This window comes from Chiloscyllium plagiosum, unplaced genomic scaffold (assembly GCF_037043375.1).
Source record: "Chiloscyllium plagiosum isolate Xiang-an unplaced genomic scaffold, Cpla_swu_hap1 HiC_scaffold_12, whole genome shotgun sequence".
NCBI classification, from domain to species: Eukaryota; Metazoa; Chordata; class Chondrichthyes; order Orectolobiformes; family Hemiscylliidae; genus Chiloscyllium; species Chiloscyllium plagiosum.
In genome coordinates, this window is record NW_028270150.1 from 35,172,731 (window position 1) to 35,194,337 (window position 21,607).

At 41.3% G+C, this 21,607-nt stretch overlaps 1 protein-coding gene across 1 annotated transcript in view; it reads left to right on the top strand.

The window, feature by feature from the left end:
- The first annotated feature begins 9,752 nt into the window (after positions 1–9,752).
- Positions 9,753–21,607, top strand: part of tomm70 (translocase of outer mitochondrial membrane 70) — a 43,071-nt gene continuing 31,216 nt past the window's right edge. The window contains exons 1-3 of the mRNA XM_043701155.2: positions 9,753–9,997; positions 14,712–14,885; positions 17,453–17,579. Of these exons, the coding sequence (XP_043557090.1) occupies positions 9,770–9,997; positions 14,712–14,885; positions 17,453–17,579 (529 nt within the window). The 5' untranslated portion in view covers positions 9,753–9,769. The remainder of the gene's footprint in view (positions 9,998–14,711; positions 14,886–17,452; positions 17,580–21,607) is intronic.

Here is a 21,607-nt window from a genome sequence, read left to right on the forward strand (position 1 = left end):
ATTGCAAAGGCAACAATATATTATAATGCTGAGGCTGTAGTCCTTTCATCTGTGTAAGTTTGTATTTTGGGGACAAACAAATTACACTCAAAAATTCATCGATGCTTATGGAGTACATCGATGCTTAAGCATGTACAGCATGGAAGCAGACCCTTCGGTCCAACCCATCCATGCTGACCAGATATCCCAACCCAATCTAGTCCCACCTACCAGCACCCGGCCTATATCCCTTCAAATCCTTCGTATTCATACACCCATCCAAATGCCTTTTAAATGTTGCAATTGTACCAACCTCCACCACTTCCTCTGGCACCTCATTCCATTCACGTACCACCCTCTGTGTGAAAAAGTTGCCCCTTAGGTGTCTTTTATATCTTTCCCCTCCAACCCTAAACCTATGCCCTCTAGTTCTGGACTCCCTCACCCCAGGCAAAGGACTTTGTCTATTTATCCAACCCTGCCCCTCATGATTTCAGAAACCTCTATAAAGTCACCCCTCAGCCTCCGACACTCCAGGGAAAACAGCCCCAGCATGTTCAGCCTCTCTCTATAGCTCAAATCCTCCAACCCTGGCAACATCCTTGTAAATCTTTTCTGAACCCTTTCAAGTTTCACAACATCCTTCAGATAGAAAGGAGACCAGAACTGCATGCAATATTCCAACAGTGGCCTAACCAATGTCCTGTACAGCCGCAACATGACCTCCCAACTCCTGTACTCAATATTCTGACCAATAAAGGAAAGTATACCAAACGCCTTCTTCACTATCCTATCTACCTGCAACTCCACTTTCAAAGAGCTATGAACCTGCACTCCAAGGTCTCTTTGTTCAGCAACACTCTCTAGGATCTTACCATTAAGTGTATAAGTCCTGCTCTGATTTGCTTTCCCAAAATGCAGCACCTCGCATTTATCTGAATTAAACTCCAACTGCCACTTCTCAGCCTATTGGCCCATCTGATCAAGATCTTATTGTAATCTGAGGTAACTTTCTTCGCTGTCCACTACACCTCCAATTTTGGTGTCATCTGCAAACTTACTAATCCAAATCATTTATATAAATGACAAAAGGTAGAGGACCCAGCACCAATCCTTGTGGCACTCCACCAGTCACAGGCCTCCAGTCTGAAAAACAACCCTCCACCACCACCCTCTGTCTTCTACCTTTGAGCCAGTTCTGTATCCAAATAGCTAGTTCTCCCTGTATTCCGTGAGAGCTAACTTTGCTAACCAGTCTCCCATGGGGAACCTTGTTGAATGCCTTACTGAAGTCCATATAGATCACATCTACTATTCTGCCCTCATCAATCCTTTTTGTTACTTCTTCAAAAAACTCAATCAAGTTTGTGAGACATGATTTCCCACACACAAAGCCATGTTGACTATCCCTAATCAGTCCTTGCCTTTTCAAATACATGTACATCTTGTCCCTCAGGATTCCCTCCAACAACTTGCCCACCACAAATGTCAGGCTCACTGGTCTATAGTTCCCTGGCTTGTCCTTACTACCTTTCTTAAATAGTGGCACCACGTTAGCCAACCTCCAGTCTTCTGGCACCTCACCTGTGACTATCGATGATAGAAATATCTGAGTAAGAGGCCCAGCAATCACTTCTCTAGCTTCCCACAGAGTTCTAGAGTACACCTGATCAGGTCCTGGGGATTTATCCACCTTTATGCATTTCAAGACATCCAGCACTTCCGCCTCTGTAATATGGACATTTTTCAAGACGTCACCATCTATTTCCCTACATTCTATATCTTCCATGTCCTTTTCCACTGTAAACTTCAATATTCCATATATCCCAACAGCTTCACTTCATAATATTCAAAAACCAGAGAGAGTTTGTATCTCTACCACATCAATAGGTTTAACTTAATCGTTTCTTTCAATTCTTGGTCTTGAAATTTAGAAAGCATTTTTGATAATTAATCACAATTGAGCTTAGAATTTCTCAACTTCAAATAATTCTTTCAGGGTTCTAACCAAACATTTCTGGTCTGTAACTTTCAAACTAAAATCCTTACACTAAGGTAACCTATTTCCTAACTGTTCGCTTTTCTTCAAGAGAAAACTACTTCAGACATATGACTTTCGCTGAGCCCTCAGTGCATTGAAAAACAAAAGCTTTCAAAATTATGAGTTTTTCCCAAAGCCAAAAAGAAGTCCGTGTCCTTCTAACAAAAATCTAATATATCTCAGTATTTACTCTCGCCACCCATAAACTCAATGCAAAGAAATTTTCATTATCACCCCAAGAACTACTATTGTCCTACTGATGTAAAAAAAAGTCATTGCTCCAGAAATATTGACAAGTTTACCACTAAACCTCCTCATACATCCCAACCAAAAGCCACTCATTCAAAATCCAAACTCAAAAATAAATGAAATTAAAACACATAAATCATATACCTAACATCATACTTTATTCCAAAATGGCTGTTGTGATCACCTGAGCACAGTACCAGAAAATCCATAAGATATAATTGGAATTGGCCACATTAAGGTTACCATATTATTTAAAGAGTGATACCAGTCTACTGAGTCAGCTTCAAGAAATTCACATATCTTACTTAAATCAGATTTGCATGGTAAATTCACAAGAAAGGTTACCTGTGGAGTATCCAGTTTGAAAGAACAATGCAGAAGGCTCAGTAATCATGAAGTGGATTTATATCAGCAGTTGCTTTGAGAGAAAAGATATGAACCAATAGCTGTAAGAACACTGCAAACCTTTCTCCCTCCCACAACTTCAAATTTTGTGTCTGGCAAAAAAGCAGTTTGGGACAATAACCATTCACTGTGAATTCAAGATGCACAAACTTTGTCATTGCTGCAGAATATGGCACAACAATTAAGGATTCAGCATCAGGTTTAGAAACCTCAAAGAATTGATTGGATTACTTACAGTGTGGAAACAGGCCCTTCAGCCCAACAAGTCCACACCGAACCGCCACCCACCTAGACCCATTCCCCTACATTTACCCCTTCACCTAACACTACAGGTAATTTAGCATTGCCAATTCACCTAACCTGCACATTTTTGGACTGTGGGAGGAAACCGGAGCACCCGGAGGAAACCCACGCAGACACGGGGAGAATGTGCCACACAGTCAGTCGCCTGAGACGGGAAATGAACCCGGGTCCCTGGCACTGTGCGGCAGCAGTGCTAACCACTGAGCCACCGTGCTGCTCAGAATCTAAGGACTTTTTTTTTAATGGCATAGCTTATACTTCCTGTCTATTCCTAACACTTACTTCTTTTTTAAACTATGTTCATATTTGTGTTTGAAGGGGAATTTCACCCAAAAACCAGGACAACAGAAATTGGAAATCCTTGCTGGAGGGCTGTGTATTGTGGTGTTATACCCCAACCTTCCTCTAGTGATGTTCTGTGCCTGAAGAGAAACCTGAAAAAAAATGCCATCAGATATCTTTTGTAAAAATTTCAATATATTCACCCAGGAAATTTGCTTAGCATAGTTACTATTCAACACAGCCTTGACAGTGAATGAAATCAACCTATTTGCACAGATAGAAAAGATAACATGCAAAACGTTGCTGCAGTAAGTTGTTCGCAATTATTCCTTCGCCTTTAGACTTCTGAGTTTAGTCAAATCCATCTGTGATTATTTTAAATAAAATTAAGTCTTTCAGCTTCAACCAATCTGCAACTTGTAACAAAGTTTCAGAGCAAAACTAGTCAAAGTTTGAAACCAATGCCACTATAGAACAGGAAAATAGATAATTAGTTTAAGAACTAGAGAAAGCCATTTGATTTGATTCAAAAAAGAATATTTGTCAACTGTCCATTCTGAGAGATATGATCACAGTAAAATTCCATCAAAACTACCTTGTACTATTCATCTATTTTTGATTGGTTTATCAGGACGGAAAGTTCACATGTCATACAGTGAGGAGTTAATGCAAGTCTACGTAACAAAACAGCACTCTGCAAACCACTTTCCTTTCAAATGCTTCCCAACTAAAGCTTAACTAATTCTAACTGTAGTACTGAAATATACATATAAAAGATGGCTCTTGGTTCGTTCAGGTTTCAAGTATGAATAAAAATGATTTATAAAATTGGATACAGATCTATACTCCAAAATATAATTTTCCATTCAAGCAACAAGTCCACCTGGTTACAGCAACCATTCTTGAGCAATTTTCCAAAGATTCTTCCATAATGTTTCTTTGAAGGAAAAAGATACCAGCGCCAAATATTTCATCAGGCAGTGGAATAGATGGATTTAAAAATGCAAAGTTTCACAGCAGCTGAAAAATTACAAACACGTTTTCAATCTTTGTAGCCATTTTGAAAAAAAATTCACCAGTTTTATGTACTCCAGAAATAGCTTTGACGGCCTGTATATGAATGCATTTAAATTCATGTTCTAATTCCCCTTAAAAATCACACATTCAGATAAAATATAAACAAATGTTTACATATAATGGATTGATTTTTATTTCCTTTACAGCAAACTGGAATTTCTTGCTAATTGCAAGATGAAAACCTCAACAAAATCTGTTTTCCACAAGACTCAAATTTAATCATCGAGTTAACACTTGGCAGTTGATAGGTCGGCTTAAAATTTACCTGTTTAATTGATATATTGCAGCTATTCACGTTTGAACTTTACTCGCACTTGGAAGATAAGAGACAAGTCAAACTTGAAAGAGGTCTTTGAAGATATTTGCTACTGCCTCATTTCTGATTATACAGCATTGCTTTATTTACATCAGTCCGAAGTATGTTGATAGTCACGATGTGGAGGAGCCAGTATTGGAACTAACTCATATGCTGCAGACAAGGATGTCCCAAGGCTTGTTACATTGGCAATACAAAGCAGGCGCTATGGCAATGGATGAATGGATACCGCAACAATCGCCAGACAGAGATGTTCCCTCCCAGTCGGGTAACACTTCAATGGTTCGGGATATTCGGCCTCGGAGGCAGACTTTGGGTTACGCAACATCGCAGAGTGGCTGAGCAGAGGCTAATAGCCAAGTTCTGAACCCATGAGGATGGCCTCACCTGGGACCTTGGGTTCCTGTCACACTACAGGCGACTCCATTACACTATGTACTCTCTCTCACACACACAACCACACATAACACACACACACATACACACAAAACCACACATACACACACACTTACACACTCACACAGACCCTTTCTCATCCACACACTGTCTCTCATACACACACACACAAATAACCCCACACTCACACCCATGCACACACCCTCTCACAGGCTTATATGTCATCACACTCACATACACACTTTACCAAGGATGCACACACACAAACACACATTTTTCACATGCACTCGCACTCACATGCACACACTCAAACTCTCTCTCTTGCATGCACATACAAGTCTATAGGGTGAATTTGCATTTGCAGAACTTTATTTACAGATATATTCTATTTTGCTCAAAAAGTGCACAATCTGCAGGCAGTCAATCCATGCAATATTTTATAAATTCCTACATCATAAGGAATAGGAATGGGTGTAAGCCATTCAGTTCATCAAGCTGTTCCTTTAGTTAATAAAATTGTAGCTGATTTTCTACCTCACCTTCACTTTCTAGAACTATCCTTATATCCCTTTATTCATGTAGTATTTAAGTATCTACCGATCCCTATCTTTAATACATGATGTGGAAATGTGCTATTTTCTATTGTACAACAGTGCTTCCCTCTGGTGGTCCTAAATGGAGTGTGTCTTTCATTGATCTCGCTGTTCAAGGGATACTGATTGCTGAATACCGTTGGTTACCTCTTAAAATTGCATGGAGTACAAATTGTGACAGATACCCAATTTGTGCATCAGTAATGACCTTGCAGCTAGGTATTGTTCAAAAGATTTGCAAGGTGAATCTCTTTCCGCTGTGCCTTGTTAGAAAATGACTGCCCATAGTACAAGAAATGAGAAAAAAAGTAGGGGAGTTTCATAGAAACAACCATAAATATAGAAACAACCATAAATATGTGATTATTGCAAGCTCATAAGTAAATGTAAAATAATTTGGGGGTACAAAAATCAATTTCATGCCCTCAAGGTCCAGCATGTTCGTAACTAAAAGCAGTGCAATTTGAATATTTTAGCCCTGACTCCTGTCAGGGTTAAGATCTGTTCATCATTTCCTATCCAACTGTACCAGGATGTCAGGTCACAGGCTAGTTACTGAGCAATGAGGTGCACTCTCTTGCGGCTACTATCCAGAATAGCATCCCGGTTGCAGAACTAGAAAACAATGACAACCATGCAATCTCCAGAAACATCACCAACTTGATCATCCACATAATCAAGCACCACTTCCACTGCCTGGGATGTGGACTCCTCTGAATTTGTTAGATCAAATTCAGATTGGCTGGCTGCTTTGTTTAAGATCTCTGCTCTGTCTGTGGGAATGAGCATGATTTTATAATTGCTTGCCATTTAAATACACCACTTTGCTCTCATCTAATATTTCTGTAGGATTGCTGCAGATTCCAGTGAAGTCCAACACAAGCTGGGGTAACAGCACCCCATTCTTCACTTAGGCATATTATAGCCTTCAGGATTCAACTTTGAGTTCAATACTTTTCAGGGGTGAACACTGTCCTCTACTTTGATGACATCCCCATTCCTCAGTGTGCAGTTTGCATGTCGTACTACAGATTATCATCTATGGAAAGTCAAGTGACTTTGGAAAAAGGTAAGCAAATATCTTAGGGAGGTAAGAATGGAGTTACCATTCTTAATTAGTTGAAAACCAGACTTTGAAAAGATTATGGAAGCCTCTGTTAGTTGTTTTTTAAGCAACTTTTTTTAAACTTCTATTTCATAGACCTACAGTGGAGAATAAAATCTCAGGAGTTGCATGTCCCTTTCTCCTTCTCACAATAGAGGCTTCGGGAACCAAATAAAATTTCTAAACATCTATATTTTTAACGAACCATATACATCTTGCAAAGCTGATCTGTAACCACTTTCCAATTGTTGGATCTAGATTGATGTCAGCCTTGAATGAAAGATCTTCTCTGCCTGTCAGCAATTCAATTTTGTCAACAAGAAATACAGTGACCATGAGAAGTCATCAAATTTTTATCCTTAGTTTGCAGACCTTTGGCTCCCAGTGTTGTTTGACCTTTTACCCTTCCTTTAAAAAAAGGTCTCCATGGATATTGTTTTACTTTCAAGCTATCTGTGTCAAGGATGAGGAAATATAGTTTCTTACAATGATAGGGTGGATCCTCAAAAATCTGGGAGATTTTATTCTTAATTCGAAAAAGAGGACTGCTACAGAGGCAATGTAAATGCATATGTAAATTTGGTGGCTGATTGGCAAAATCTTCGGTGTCGAAGAAACTTCAAACAGACTGAACTGTGATTTCTTGTGACAACAGGATAATGAGAGACAGTGACACTTCATCAGAACAGTTAATAACTGGGAAAAACTGGTATCTATCCTGAAACCAAAGTTGGGGGTGAGGGTGGTCATGAGCAGATGGGTAGAGATGTAGCCTTAAAGGAGAGGTATGAAAGGGGTAGGCAAACAAGGAGGTTAAGAGTAGCAGGCCAGGACAGAAGAAAATCTGAATAAGAAATAATAAGAGCTAACAGTGAAAACAAATGGGCTAGCAGTGCTGAATGCGGCACAGTGGGTTGGTGGTTAGTGCTGCTGCCTCACAGCACCAGGACCCAAGTTTGATTCCAGCCTTGGCTGACTGTCTGTTTGAAGTTTGCATATTCTCTGTCTGCTTTGGTTTCTTCTGGGTGCTCTGGTTTCCTCCCACAGTCTAAGGATATGCAGGTTAGGTGGATTGGCCATGATAAATTGCCCAGTAGTGTCCAGGGATGTGTAGGCTGGGTGGTTTAGCCATAGTAAATACAGGGATAGGGTCAGGGGCAGGACCTGGGAAGTGATGCTCTTTGGAGGTTCAGTGCAGACCTGATGGATTGAACAGCTTCTTTCCACATTGTGGGGATTCTATGAATATTGTGATAATGGGCCTAAGAGTACATGGGAATGAATGAATGTGCTAAAAGCAACTCATATCATAACAGTATGGGGTAGTTTAAATACATGGAAGGATGGAATCAGATTCTAAAGTCACTAAACGTGATGTTGAGTCCTAGAGGCCACAGGTTGCCAACTGGAAAATGAAATGTTACTCTTTGAGCTTGCGCTAGGGCTTGCTGGAATACTGCTGCAGTCCGGTTACAGAAATGTTGATGTGGGAACACAATGGTTTTTGAAGTGGCAAACAACTGGCAGCTCAGGTCATTTTACTGTAGATAGGCAGGAGGCTGGAAGAACACAGCAAGCCAGGCAGCATCAGGAGGTGGAGAAGTCGACGTTTCGGGTGTAACACTTCTGGGGGTGGGTGTGGGGGGAGCTGCAGATAAAGGTGGTGGCGGGGGCAGGGTGGTGAACTGGGGGTAGGTAAAGACAGGTAGAGGGTATGACATGGCTGGTCAATGGGAGGAATGAATCTGGTTGGTGGCAGGGATGAGTGGATAGGAATGGGATAGGCTGGAAAGGGAGTCAGGGGATGGGAAGGGAGTTTATTTGAAAGTGGAGAACTCAATGTTGAATCCTCTGGACTGTAGGCTGCCCACACGGAAAATGAGGTGTTGTTCCTCCATTCTGTGGTGTGGTTCATTGTGGCAATGGAGGAGGCCAAGGATGGTCATGTCAGAAAGGGAGTGGGAAGGGGAATTAAAATGGGCGGTGACTAGGAGGTCCGGTTAGCCCGCTTGGTCCTGGCTGCGATGCTGGGTGAACCGTTCCCTAAGATTAAGTTTGGTCTCCCCGATGTAGAGAAGACCACATCGGGAGCACCTGACACAGTAAACTAGGTTGGAAGAGAGGCAGGTGGATCTCTATTTCACCTGGAAGGACTGTTTAGGGTCCTGGATGGAGGTGAGTGGGGATGGTGTACTGGTAGGTTTTGCATCTTTTCCGGTTGCAGGGGAAGGCACGTAGGGGTTTGGGGCCATTAGTGGGGAGAATGACACAAACCAAGGACTGTCAAAGGGAACAATCTTTGCGGAAGGCAGAGAAGGGTGGTGGGGTCTAGTTGGAGTTGGTGAAAGTGTTTAAGGATGATGCGTTGGATGCGGAAACTGGTGGGGTGGTAGGTGAGGACAAGGGGAACTCTGTCTTCATTGCATTATTGAGACCAGTGGAGTGGGGAAATGGGCTGGTGCTGCAGAGGGCTGTCTGGAAGACAGTGACAGGAAGGAGAATCCTGCAAGCAAACCCACAGACTCCCACAACTACCTGGACTACACGTCCTCTCACCCAGTATCCTGCAAGAACTCCATCCCATTCTCCCAATTCTTCCCAATTGGGAAGGTTGAAGAGAATTGACGAAGATGTTGGAAGGCTAAGGGTAGGTGCGAATTACTGCAAATGTTGGAATCTCTGCCAAAAACAACAAAATGCTGGAGATCACAGCAGGGAGGGCAGCATCCGTGGATAGTCATCTCGACGCGAAACGTTAGCTTCCTCTCTATCTCTCTCTCTCCACAGATGCTGCCTGACCTCCTGTTATCTCCAACATTTGTTGTTGAAAGGCGAAAGGCTGCGTTTCCCTGTGGTCCTCCGCGCCGGGAGGTGGCGCTGCAGCAGTTGACTGAGGAGTGGAACGGCTGGGGATCTCGCTGTGATTGAGGGAGGATGTGCCCCGGAAGTATTAGTTGACTGGGGGGGGGGATCTTTCCGGGTCGAATTCTGCTGCTCTGTCCCTCAGTCCTGGCTGCACCGTGATGGCGGCCTTGAAACCCGTCGAATCGCAGAGCGGTTCCAGCTCCGGCCTGACCCGCTGGCAGCTGGCCCTCGCCATCGGCGGCCCCGTCCTCCTGGGAGCCGGCGCCGTCTACCTGTGGAGGAAGAGGACGGTGTCGAAGCGGAGCGAGAGGAAAGCGCCGGAAGGCAGCTCCAGCCCAGTGCCCAAGGAGGACAGCGGCCGCGGGGAGAATGAGGCGGATGGTCTGGTATGGAACTGGGGCGGAGGGGCCGGGTAAACCCGGGAGAGCTGTGGTCGGAGGTAGCAGCACAAAGACTGAATCGAGGGAGATGTGGTTAGCTAGAAGCTTGTAAAGGCATCTTGGAGAAGGGAGGGAGAGAAAGGAGGCAGATAATGAGGAAGAGCAGAAAATTATATCATAGAGCTGTCTCTGTTCTTTCAATTGAAGATATCTACTTTGAATCAAGTTTCCCATTTTGCGATATTTCAGAATGCTTGTGGAACTCTTTCCCCCTTGAAATACATATAAGTCTCATTCAATCATAGAGTTGGCATTCAATAGACGTAAGTGCGTTCAGAAAGACAGAGGGAGTATGAAAAAGAGAGCCTCGCAGCAATCAGGAAAGGAACTTGTGTATGCACATAAATAGATGAACCAGGAGAGAGCAGATTAGGGACCAAAAAGGGGAGTGTGCTCACAATGGGTGCTTGTACAGTTGAGGTTTTAAATGAAGGGCTGAGTGAATGAGCAATCTCAGACTTCTGCAGAGGACCCCAGCATCAACCACGCAATCTTCAGCCAATTCAGTTCACTCTATGTGATAAAAAGAAATAGTTGGAGGCACTAGACTTTGCAGAAGCTATGGACCCTGATAACCTTTCAGCAATAATACTAAAGACTTGCCCTCTAGAACTTGCTGCACCCCTAGCAACATTGGCACCTACCTGATAATATGCAAAATTGCCAAGCATATCCTGCAGACAAAAAGCAGAACAAATCCAAACTGGCCAATTACTGCCAATCTATTCTTGATCATGAGTAAAGCGATGGAAGGTGATATCAACAGTGCAATCAAGCAGCATCTATTTACCAAGCGCTTTCTCATGGATTCCCAATTTGGGTTGGCCAGGGCCACTCAGCTCCTGACCTCATTATTACCTGGGTTCAAAAATGGACAAGTGAGCTAAGAGTAATGATCCTTGATACCAAGCCGAGTTTGGCATCAATGAGCTGTAGTAAAACTGGAGTCAATGGAAATCAGGTGCAGGGGGAGAAACTGTCTGCTGGTTGGAGTCATACCTGGCACACAGGAACATCATTATGGGAGGTTTGTCTTCTCAGGTCCAAGTGCATGAGTTCCTCATGGTAGTATCCTAGGCCCGTCATGAGTTTGGTAGAGGGGATATTGGCCAATGAATGTACAATGTTCAGTACTATTCACGACTTCACCGATACTGAAGCAGTCCCAATCCAAATGCAGCAACAGCTCAACAATATCTGGCTTGGGCAGAAAAGTAGCAAGTAACATTTGCACCATACAAATGCCATCTCTATAACAGGCAATTTTACCCTTACCCTCTGTGTTTGTGGTATTCACATCACTGAATCTTCCAGTATCAACGTCCTGGGGATTACCATTGATCAGAAACTGAACTGGACTAGCCATATAAATATAGTGGTTGTAAGAGCAGGTCAGAAGCTAGGAGTAACAACGAACTTACCTCATGTCTCCCTAAAGCCTGTCAACATTCAATAAGGCTCAAGTGAAGAGTGTGATGGGGTACTCTCCACTTGTCTGGATGAGTGCAGTTCCATTAACACTCAAGATGTTTGACATCATCCATGACAAGGAGTCCACTTAATTAGCACGACATCTACAAACATCTACATCTTCCACCACTGATGATACACAGCAGTGTGTACCATCTATAAAATGCACTGCAGAAATTCACAGCTCCTTCAGCAGCACTGTCCAAATCCATGACCAGTTCCACCAAGAAGGACAATGGCAACAGATATATGGGAACTCCACAGCCTGCAAGTTCCCTTCCAAGCCATTCCTTCACTGTCATTGGGTCAAAATCTTGGAATTCCCTCCCTAATGGCATTGTGGGTTTATCTACAGCACATGAACTGCAGTGGTTCAAGGAGGCAGCTCACCATCACCTTGTCAAGGACAACCAGGACGGCCCAGCCTGTGACACCCAAGTAAATAGGAGTGAGTTTTAAAATAAGGGAATTGTTTGCTTTTGCCTTTACAAAGCCAGGCTATGGGAAAAGAGGAGGTAGTTGGGAAGGATGTAAAATTGATATGGGAAGGATTTATTGGTTAGGTTGTCTGTACTTAATGTGGATAAGGCACTGGGTTCAAGAAGTGTTTTCAAGAAAATTGAAGGAATTGAGATTGAGGCATTGGCCATAATTTTGCTATTCAGCTGTTGACACTTTACTCCCCCATCTGACACTTTTGATCACCTGCAGAGACTTGTTGTCCAGTCTGTCAAAAGGCCACTCACACCACTTGTACTATCTTTTGATCTGTCTGTTTATAAACTCTGTGCCTATATGCTTTCCTTCAGTTCACCTGAAGAAGGAGCAGCACTCCGAAAGCTTGTGATTTCAAATAACCTTGTCGGACTATAACCTGGTGTCTTGTGACTTCTGATCTTATCTACCCCAGTCCAATGTCAGCACCTCCACATCTTGGATGTAATTTTCAGTCATCCTTAGGATTGTGATGGTCACATAGGATAATGTTAGGAAATCAGCATTGGAATGGAAGGATAGTTAAAGCGAGGAACTTTAGGGAGCTTGGACGTCATGATAGCATGTGGATAAAACTGAGGTTCCTAGGAGAGTAGTGTCTCTTTGGACCTATTTCGCTGAATTTATACAATGCAGCTCTAAGGGCGGAGCATTCAGCACATTTGTTTATAGAAATTACTGTGTGCAATTTATTTCACATTGAAATAATTTGAGACAATGAGCAGTCATGTGGGAAGGGTTGGTAGACCAGTGCTACAGCTCCTTTGGCTTTGAATGAAGATGCTGAGAAAAGGTAATTGAGAGGGATCTGAAAGGGAGAGAAAAGGAAAAGATATGTTGAGCAATGAGTGTTCTATTTAATGAAAATTGATCTGCTTCATGGTGTGAAAGGTGAGGATAATTATTAGATTTCTCTTCTAATGCAAGTGATCTTTGAGATTTCTATAACTATAAGCTCCCTCTTTGAAATAAATTCTATTTTATTGCCCTTTAAAACATGGAGGTTTTTAAACGTCTTATAATTTCCGTTAGTTTCTTGTCTTTTTTCATTCTCCTTGTCCTTCCAGCCTTTGCTTTGATAATAGTTTTTCCTCTTGATTTCATTTTATAATTCACATTTCAACTCCCCTTGTCTCATGTTCATTTCTGTACTCTTTCAACAAACTCCAGCTTTTGTTGCATCCCCATTTATTGTTGGAAAGAAATTTTATCAACTTCCGTTTAATCCTGAATCTATCCTGTTCTGATTTTCCCTGTAGCAAGCCTTCACAATTTATTCATCTCAAATTATTTCATTTGTTTGAAGACCTTTCTTTAATCCTGTCAATGTTTTCTTGCTAAAAAAAAGCCTCCACCCTTTTTGATAATGGTAACCTTGCATATTTCCATTGTTGCCTTTCCATTATTCTTGAATTTTATGTTAATATATCCTTAAAATAGGGTGCCCAGGAAATGCAACATTTTAATCAATGTCTTCTGCAAATGTAGTAATTTCCTTGTTTTCATATTTATTATGATTATGCAGATTCTTGTGCATGTTCACATTTGAGCACCAATTTTTAAAGATCTACAGAGAAACATCCTCCAGTTGCTTTTCTCTCTGTGCCAAAATGTTTCCTTAATTGCAAATAAGTTTTGCACATTTTACACTTTTAGTATTTCATGTCTTTCAGCTTTTAACTCCATCTTGTGTGTTAGCTAAATTGACTTTGCTGACTGTGGTCTCCAGTCTTGCTCACAGTTTGGCATTGTGAGTGGATTTGACATTCCTCATTTTCAGATTTAATTCCTCTGTTTTAACTAGAAAACAGCAGTATCTCGGATGAAGTCCTAAGGATCAATGGTAATTTGAAAAGCATTGGCTTATCCCTGGCTCTAATCAAAGTGATAAAAGAAAAGAGGAAAAGTGAGCAGATGAGCAATTAGTAGACAATGGTAGAATAGAAAACATAAATTGGAACTTCAGGTTACATTACCCTCCACTAATGTGTTTCTTTCCAACTATAATCCAGTCTGTACTGAAAAAAAAAAGGACCTATATAAATGCTGTAGTTTTGGGAATGTCAAAGTGGATGGTTTAATTTGAGGAACATATTTTCATTTACGATGTTGAGGTGCTGAGCAATGAGACATGAGCCTGACATTACTCATATTCTTTAATATCTTGCTAACTTTATCAGTAATCAGAGTGCTTTGCATTTCTGATAGCACTTCAGAAACAAAATCTCTACAACTTTTGTTTTTTCCAAATATTTTGAAAAATCATTTAAAATGTTTGGCTATTATATTAACATTATTAGCAAGATAAAAGTATGTGCAAGTCTTCTGATTCTGTATTTCCCTTTGGTGTCACACTGTGTTGAGTGCCATTGTACCATGTTAGAGCACTTTGTGTGTTTTATCATATTACTAAGTTCTGTTAGTTTCTGTTTCAGACCTGTTGAACATAAGACACTGACAGTTGTGTATCTAGCAAAATCCATTTCCTTTTAGCAGGAGGATAACGGTGGCAAGAAGACAAATAACAACTGGCAGTGATTATTCATCAGTAATAAAGATAAAGGCAGAAATTACTGCTAGTGGTTTTTTGAATAAAGGGGCAAGATAGTTGCTAAGTGGTTTTGAAGTTGGGCGAGGATTATGATGTGGTGGCTTGGGAATGTTATCCATTTTAAATTTCATTTTCTTCCCTTAGAGCTTGTTAGACCGAGCCCAAGCTGCAAAGAATAAAGGAAATAAGTATTTTAAAGCTGGCAAATTTGAACAAGCTATTCAATGTTATACTGAAGCAATTGGCCTGTGTCCAGTGATTCAGAAACAAGACCTTTCAACGTTTTATCAGAATCGGGCTGCAGCATTTGAGCAATTGGTATGTAAGACTCTTGTACTTTGAGTAACCATAGACTGATTAGCTTCCACATACAAGTGATACTGCTTCTAGCTATGTTTTTATGGCCCTACTCATTAAGTATGCAGGCCTTCAAATTCTTCTGCATGAATGCCTGGTAACTTAAAAGTGCAGGTTATGGCTGGCCTGCATGGGAAAATCCAGTGCTGAGGCCACGTACCTTGGAGGAATAATGTGTATAAGGATGGCATAACTAATATGCCAGTTGAACATAACCTTGAGTTTGGCATTACCATTTGAACCAAGGGAACTGCATCCAAGCAACGTGTAGTTAGTTGTATACTATAGAGTTCCAAAAAAAAATTAAACCAGAAAATAAATTTGATTGAGACTCAGTGGTAACAAAGAAGAATTCTATAAATTGGCTTACCATACATTTATTGATAAAACATTTAATAGAAGAAAATGTCCCATGTTAGGGATGTCCAATTGGTGGGTCCCCATACACTGGCAATCCACATTCAAAGCCTACGCAGCAATGTCTTTTTAAAATTTGTATTCCTTTTTGCAAGGGAGGATGGGAGTATTGTTTATGCTATGAAACTTGTGACCGTATACATTTGGAAGTTGCTACAGTTAACCCTGTGCTTCTATTTGTGTATGATCACTCGAGCAGATCCCCACGGTCTTGGTATTTGCAGCTTCAAATCAATGCACACTGATCTAGAAGTTAAGGTAAATTGTACAGTGTCCCTTAGTATCTGTTTATGTGACCCGTATGGTGCACAATGACATGGTACTTTTGTACTATTTAGTCTTTTCCTTATTATTTTGAAACATAGTATTTCTGGTAAATTTAGGTTTTGAACTGGTGAAAATTCTTTGTTGTGACATAAAATGTGTACTTCTTTGTTATTTTAGTTTAGCTGCACGTTTTTGGTTTCTTTGCTGTTCTCTTTATGGTACAATCCTGCCATAGATTTTAATGGAAATTGATCATGCTCTAACTTATTGTTGTCTACATTGAATTTTATGAGCCATAAAGTGTGGTGCTGAAAAATCACAGCCAGTCAGGCAGCATCCGAGGAGTAGGAGAGTCGATGTTTCTAGCATAAGCTTGTCATCAAGAAGAGCTCCTTGACCAGTTGTGCTTTTTCAGTACCACACTTTGACTCTGATCTCCAGCATCTGCAGTCCTCATTTTCTCCTCAATTTTTTGAGCAATTGACTTAGAGTATGAATATACTTGACATAAAATATATTGTAGCAACAGACTGATGGATGGTGCTTAGTTTTTCTTTTGGGACTCATTGCCTGATTTTGCCATTACTACATGAAGCATGTCAAATTTAACAATGACTGCAAAGACTATAAACTGCTGTTCTCTTAATCCTCCTAATCATTTAACAATTGACCTTCCAGTCAGCAGATGTAAGATTTTTGCTTTGAGAATTCCTTCAACTTACAGCAGTAGTATTTCAAACTGCCTGTACAATTGCAGTGTTTATTAAGTTTCCCACTTCTAGGTGGCATGGAGAAGGCTTGAGATCAAGCAATTTCACCTGTCTCTTAACTTGCTAACTGAAGGTGAAGGTTAATAAATTTGCCTGGGTACTTGCATTCTAACCAGAGTAGTGTGCTTGTTCTACTTGTATCTCCATATTGATGCAAAAAATGAGTTTTATTGAAACTAGTTCACAATCATGTGTTTATCTATTTCTCTAATCAACCTGTTCAGAGATCTTTTTACACCCCTCTGGATCAGTGGAACTCTAACCTGGCTCTCTGGCGGTCTTTTGGTTTCTCAAACTGCAGATCAGCCATCGCTGTAACTATTTGGCAAGAATTGTTTTCAAAATTTATATATGAAGCCACTTCCTATGCAAAGTTAATCTAAACTATTGAGGGTATAAGTGCATTTGGAATACTGCTGCTTCAATGGCATGAATCTTGTGGCAGTAATGCCAACAAAACTCAGAGTTGTCATCAATTACTCTTCTGAAACTGACAAGTTAGAGGAATCCAATCATGATCAGATTTATGCATCAATTCAGAAATTTTCATCAATGATTTATCATTTTCAGAGGGTGTGCTGTTGAAATATTTCCAGACTGCAATCAAGGGTAATCAATTGAATTGAAACAAACTTCTATTCTTGTGTTATCTGTCTCACAATAAAAATCTTTCAAAGTTTACTCCATGTGGTTGAGGTATAATGGATTATTGATCAGCACGCTAACTTCATAGTTACTGGTAAACCCCCATAATGGTGATTAAAGGTTAATTATATACTTAAAGAACACCAATGATAATTTCCCATTTTAAAAAGTATACACATGTGCTTAAAAAAGTTTAGCTTCAAAATCGAAACATCACTTATTTATGATAATTTAACTTGTGAAGAATAAGGTTATTCATGGCAGGAAAATAGAAGCATAGGCTATTTTTGAAATGGGGAAAGGCTTTGGAAATATGAAGGGCCTGGAGTCCGAGTTGAGAAACTAATGCATGTTTTGATAGTGCATTCTACTCTGTTCTCAAACAAAATCACCAATTCAGTTTCATCATGTAATAAATTTATCTTGCAGCAAAAATGGAATGAAGTTGCTGAAGACTGCACGAAAGCCGTAGAACTCAACCCGAAGTACATAAAGGCACTGTATCGTCGTGCAAAGGCATATGATAAACTAGATAATAAGAAGGAATGCTTAGAAGGTTTGTGCTTTTTAAAATCTAATGTTTTTTATTGTTCCACTTAGTCGTAATGTTTCTCCCTATTTATTTTGGCGGTTCTTAGCTGGAGTTCTGTTTCACAAATTCTATCTGCCTTCTGATATCTAACCCGTGACTACAGAATCACAGAATTGTTGTGACACAGCTGAAGGGGTTTCGTCCGTTATGTCCAAATGAGCCGTGCTGTTCTTTGCCTTCGTCATGTCACCCTGTTACCTTTTCAGATAATAGTCAAATTTCATTTTGAATATCTCAATTAAACCCGCATCCACCATATTCTCAGTTGCATTCCAAAACCTACCTTCTTGCTGCATTAAATAGATTTTCCTCAAATTGACATTGCTTCTTTTGCCTATCGCCTTAAACCTGTGTCCTCTTGTTTTTGATCTTTGTACAAGTAGAAACAGTTTCTCCCTATCTACTCTATCCAATCCCCTCATGATTTTAAATGTATCTACCAAATCTCCATTCATTCCCGCTCCCCCCCCCCCCCCCCCCCCCCCCCCCCCATTCTTCAGACATAAACCTAAGTTTATGTTATGGAGCAAGTGAAAATTGAACTAGGTTTCCACGTATACAGATTTCTGTTGCAGTTACTTAATGGCCATGTGAAGGAGGAATTATGGCTGATTTTTCATATCCTTTCTTCAAACTTCTGCTCAATTTTAATGCACACTCAACCCAAGGTGAAATCTGATAACTCTGGAACTGAGCCTTCAACATTCTGTTGTGATTAACTTAACATTACTCACTCATGATTATGAAAGGTCAGGCAGCATCCGAGGAGCAGGGGAGTCGATGTTTTGGGCATAAGCTCTTCATCAGACTCTTGATGAAGGGTTTTTGCCCGAAATGTCGATTCTCGTACTCCTCGGCTGCTGCCTGACCTGCTGTGCTTTTCCAGCACCACACTCTCGACTCTGATCTCTAGCATCTGCAGTCCTCACTCATGTTTATCCCAAATTTCTAAATATTATATTCAACGTGGGATTGTAAGGCTACAACTATATTGTATACTTGGGTCCGTCAAATCTAAAACAGCATTAAGTCAGGAATTCTAGCTGCTATCTCCTGAGCTGGCGGTAAGTGCAGCTTTCCAAGATGAGTGAAGTAATGAAATGCGGTTTAACATCCAACTAAAGTTTTCTTTCCGCACATTGATAAATTACCTAAAACTTCATGTTTAATTGCAGTTATACATATATGTCCAAAGTCGTTTTGCAGGAGTGTTATGAAACAAAATTGTACACTGAATGGCATATGGCAATATTGGGGCAGATGGCCAAATACTTGGTCAAAGAGATTGGTTTTAAAGAACATTTTAAAGGAGGGAGAGAGGAGGAGAAAATTAGGGCAGATACTCCAGAGCTGAGAACTTAGACACCTGAAGGCAAGGCTACAAATGTGAAACAGTTAAAATTGGGCATGTCCAAAAGGCAGAATTGGATGAGCTCAGGTTGTGTTGCTGCAAGTGGTTATAGAGATAGAGGGTCAAGAGTGTGATTCTGGAAAAAGCACAGCAGGTCAGTCAGCATCCGAGGAGCAGGAGAAATGACGTTTCGGGCATAAGCCCTTATCAGGAATGAGGCTTAGGGCCCGGGGGCTGCAAGATAAATGGGAGGTGGGTTTGTGGAGGGGGGGGGTGAGGGGGTTTGGCTGCGGGGAAGGTAGCCGAGAATGTGATAAGTAGATGAAGGTGAGGGAGAAGCTAATAGGTCGGAGAGGAGGCTGGAGCAGATAGATGGGAAAGGTGATAGACAGAGTCAAGAATAGAGTGGTGCTGGAAAAGCATAGCAGGTCAGGCAGCTTTTCCTGCTCTTCGGTTGCTGGCTGACCTGCTGTGCTTTTCCAGCTCCACTCTATTCTTGACTCCGATCTCCAAGATTCACTTTTGCCAAGGTGATGGACTGGTCAGGAGGGTGGTGCAATTTAGGAGAGACAGGGCACCTACTTGCGGATCATTTCAGAGAGTGTCTCTGGGACTACACTGGGGAGACAGGAAGCCTACTTGCGGATCGTTTCAGACAATGTTTCTGGGACACCTGCACTAACCAACCCCACTGCCGTGGCTGAACACTTTAACTCTTCTCCCATTCTGCCCAGGACATGCAGATGCTGGGCCTCTTCCATCATCATATCTTTACTACCTGACGCCTTGGGACCTGCAACCACACGGAATGTGGATTTCACCAGTTTCCTCATTCCCCTCCCCCCACATTATCCTAGTCCCAAACCTCCAACCAGGCAATGCCTTCTTGACCTGTCCATCAACTTTCCTATCTATCCTCTCCACTCTCCTCCCAACCTATCACTTTCTCATCTACTGATCGCATTCTCAGCTACCCCCCCATTTATCTCTGAGCTTCCCAACCCGGAAGCCTCATCCTTATGATGGGGTTAAGCCCAAAATATCGATTCTCCTGCTCCTCGGATGTTGCCTGACCAGCTGTGTTTTTACAGCATCACACTCTCGATTGATCTCCAGCATCTGCAGTCCTCATTTCCTCTGTAGAGATAGAGGGGCAAAGCTATGGAGTAATTTGAAAAGAAAAATGAGAATTTTAGGATATAGAATGCAGATGAACTCGAATTGTCTGAATAAGGACCAGAAGCAAAGATTTGGCTGATCTCAGATTTGCAAAGTGTGGAATGTGGTCAGGAGTGTATCAGATAAGTGAGAGATAACAAAAGCATTTCAGCAGTTGAGCTGTGACAGGGTTGAAGCCAAGTTGTGTTATGTTAGTGAGAGCTGGCAATCTTACTGATGGTAGAAATACATATTTTGGAATTCATTTGTAGCTGTAACATGCCACCATGTTTGCAGACAGTTGGTTCATGCTCAGCCAATTACCAGAGAGTTTGGATAGTGTTAGTCACAGAGGAAATAGAATTTATAGGAGACATCAAAGGCAATGGCATTGGTCTTTCAGCGATCAGTTAGAAGTTTATTTGCTTCTTTGTTATTAGTTGCCAGTCAAGCAATTTGATAATTTAGCAAAAGTGGAGGAGTCAAGATGTTGAGGATGAGCTGGATGTCATCAATGTATATGTAAAAACTAATGTTGCTTCAAATGATGTCACCAGGAGGCAATAAATAGATTAAAATTAAGGGTGGAGGATGATATATTTTGGAGAACAACAGAGGTAGTTTATGGGAGGAGGGAAACTACCATTACAAGTGATAGTCTATCTATAGTTAGCTAAGAATCAGGCAAAGGCAGTCTGACCCAGCTGGAAGACATTCAGGGGGTTGGAGCAGAATAGTTTGGCCAAGTTAGTTGCAGACAGAGAAGATGAAGGGGGTTGGTGATTCACCTTTGTCATAGGCTGTCATGGTAATTTTGAAAGCTCTTTGAGTCTTGTGCCAGAACAAAAACCTGACAAGTAGTTCCGACATGGGGTTTAGAAAGAGAATGAACATGGATCTAAGAGGCAACATCTTGAAAGACTTTAGAGAGAAAATGGAAGTTGGAGAGTGAGTGTAGTGGGCAAGATTTTTTTCTGAGAGATTGTTGATGATGGCCAATTTTAAGATTCCAAGTTGGTCCTTGATCAGAGAAAGCTGTTAACAATATCAGCTAACATGGAAGCCAGTAAGAGAGATGTGTTCAGCTTATGCTGGAAATGGGGCTGAGGAACGAGGTGATATGCAGAAATATGCCCACAGATGGCATGAGGGACGATATAAAAGAGCAGTGTTTGGGCAGGGTACCTGCACAGGAAATTGGCCCAGTGGACTCATGAAAAGGAGGGAGGTGACAGAGGCAGCTAATTGGTGTCGATAATGAACCAAAGTTGTCCATTAGCTCCACTTACTGTTGGAGATGAAGGTGGATCAGGTAGGTGGGGGAATTAAAGGTTTTGCAGTTGAAAAAAAAGGTGAGGGATTACAGTATAATCCTGAAATAGTGAGCAGTTTTAACTTACAAGAGCAGGCCCAGAAGTTCTTTATATGGTCCAGCCAGATCTGTCAATCATCAATCAGTGGCTGCCATTCTGTTTAAGTCTGC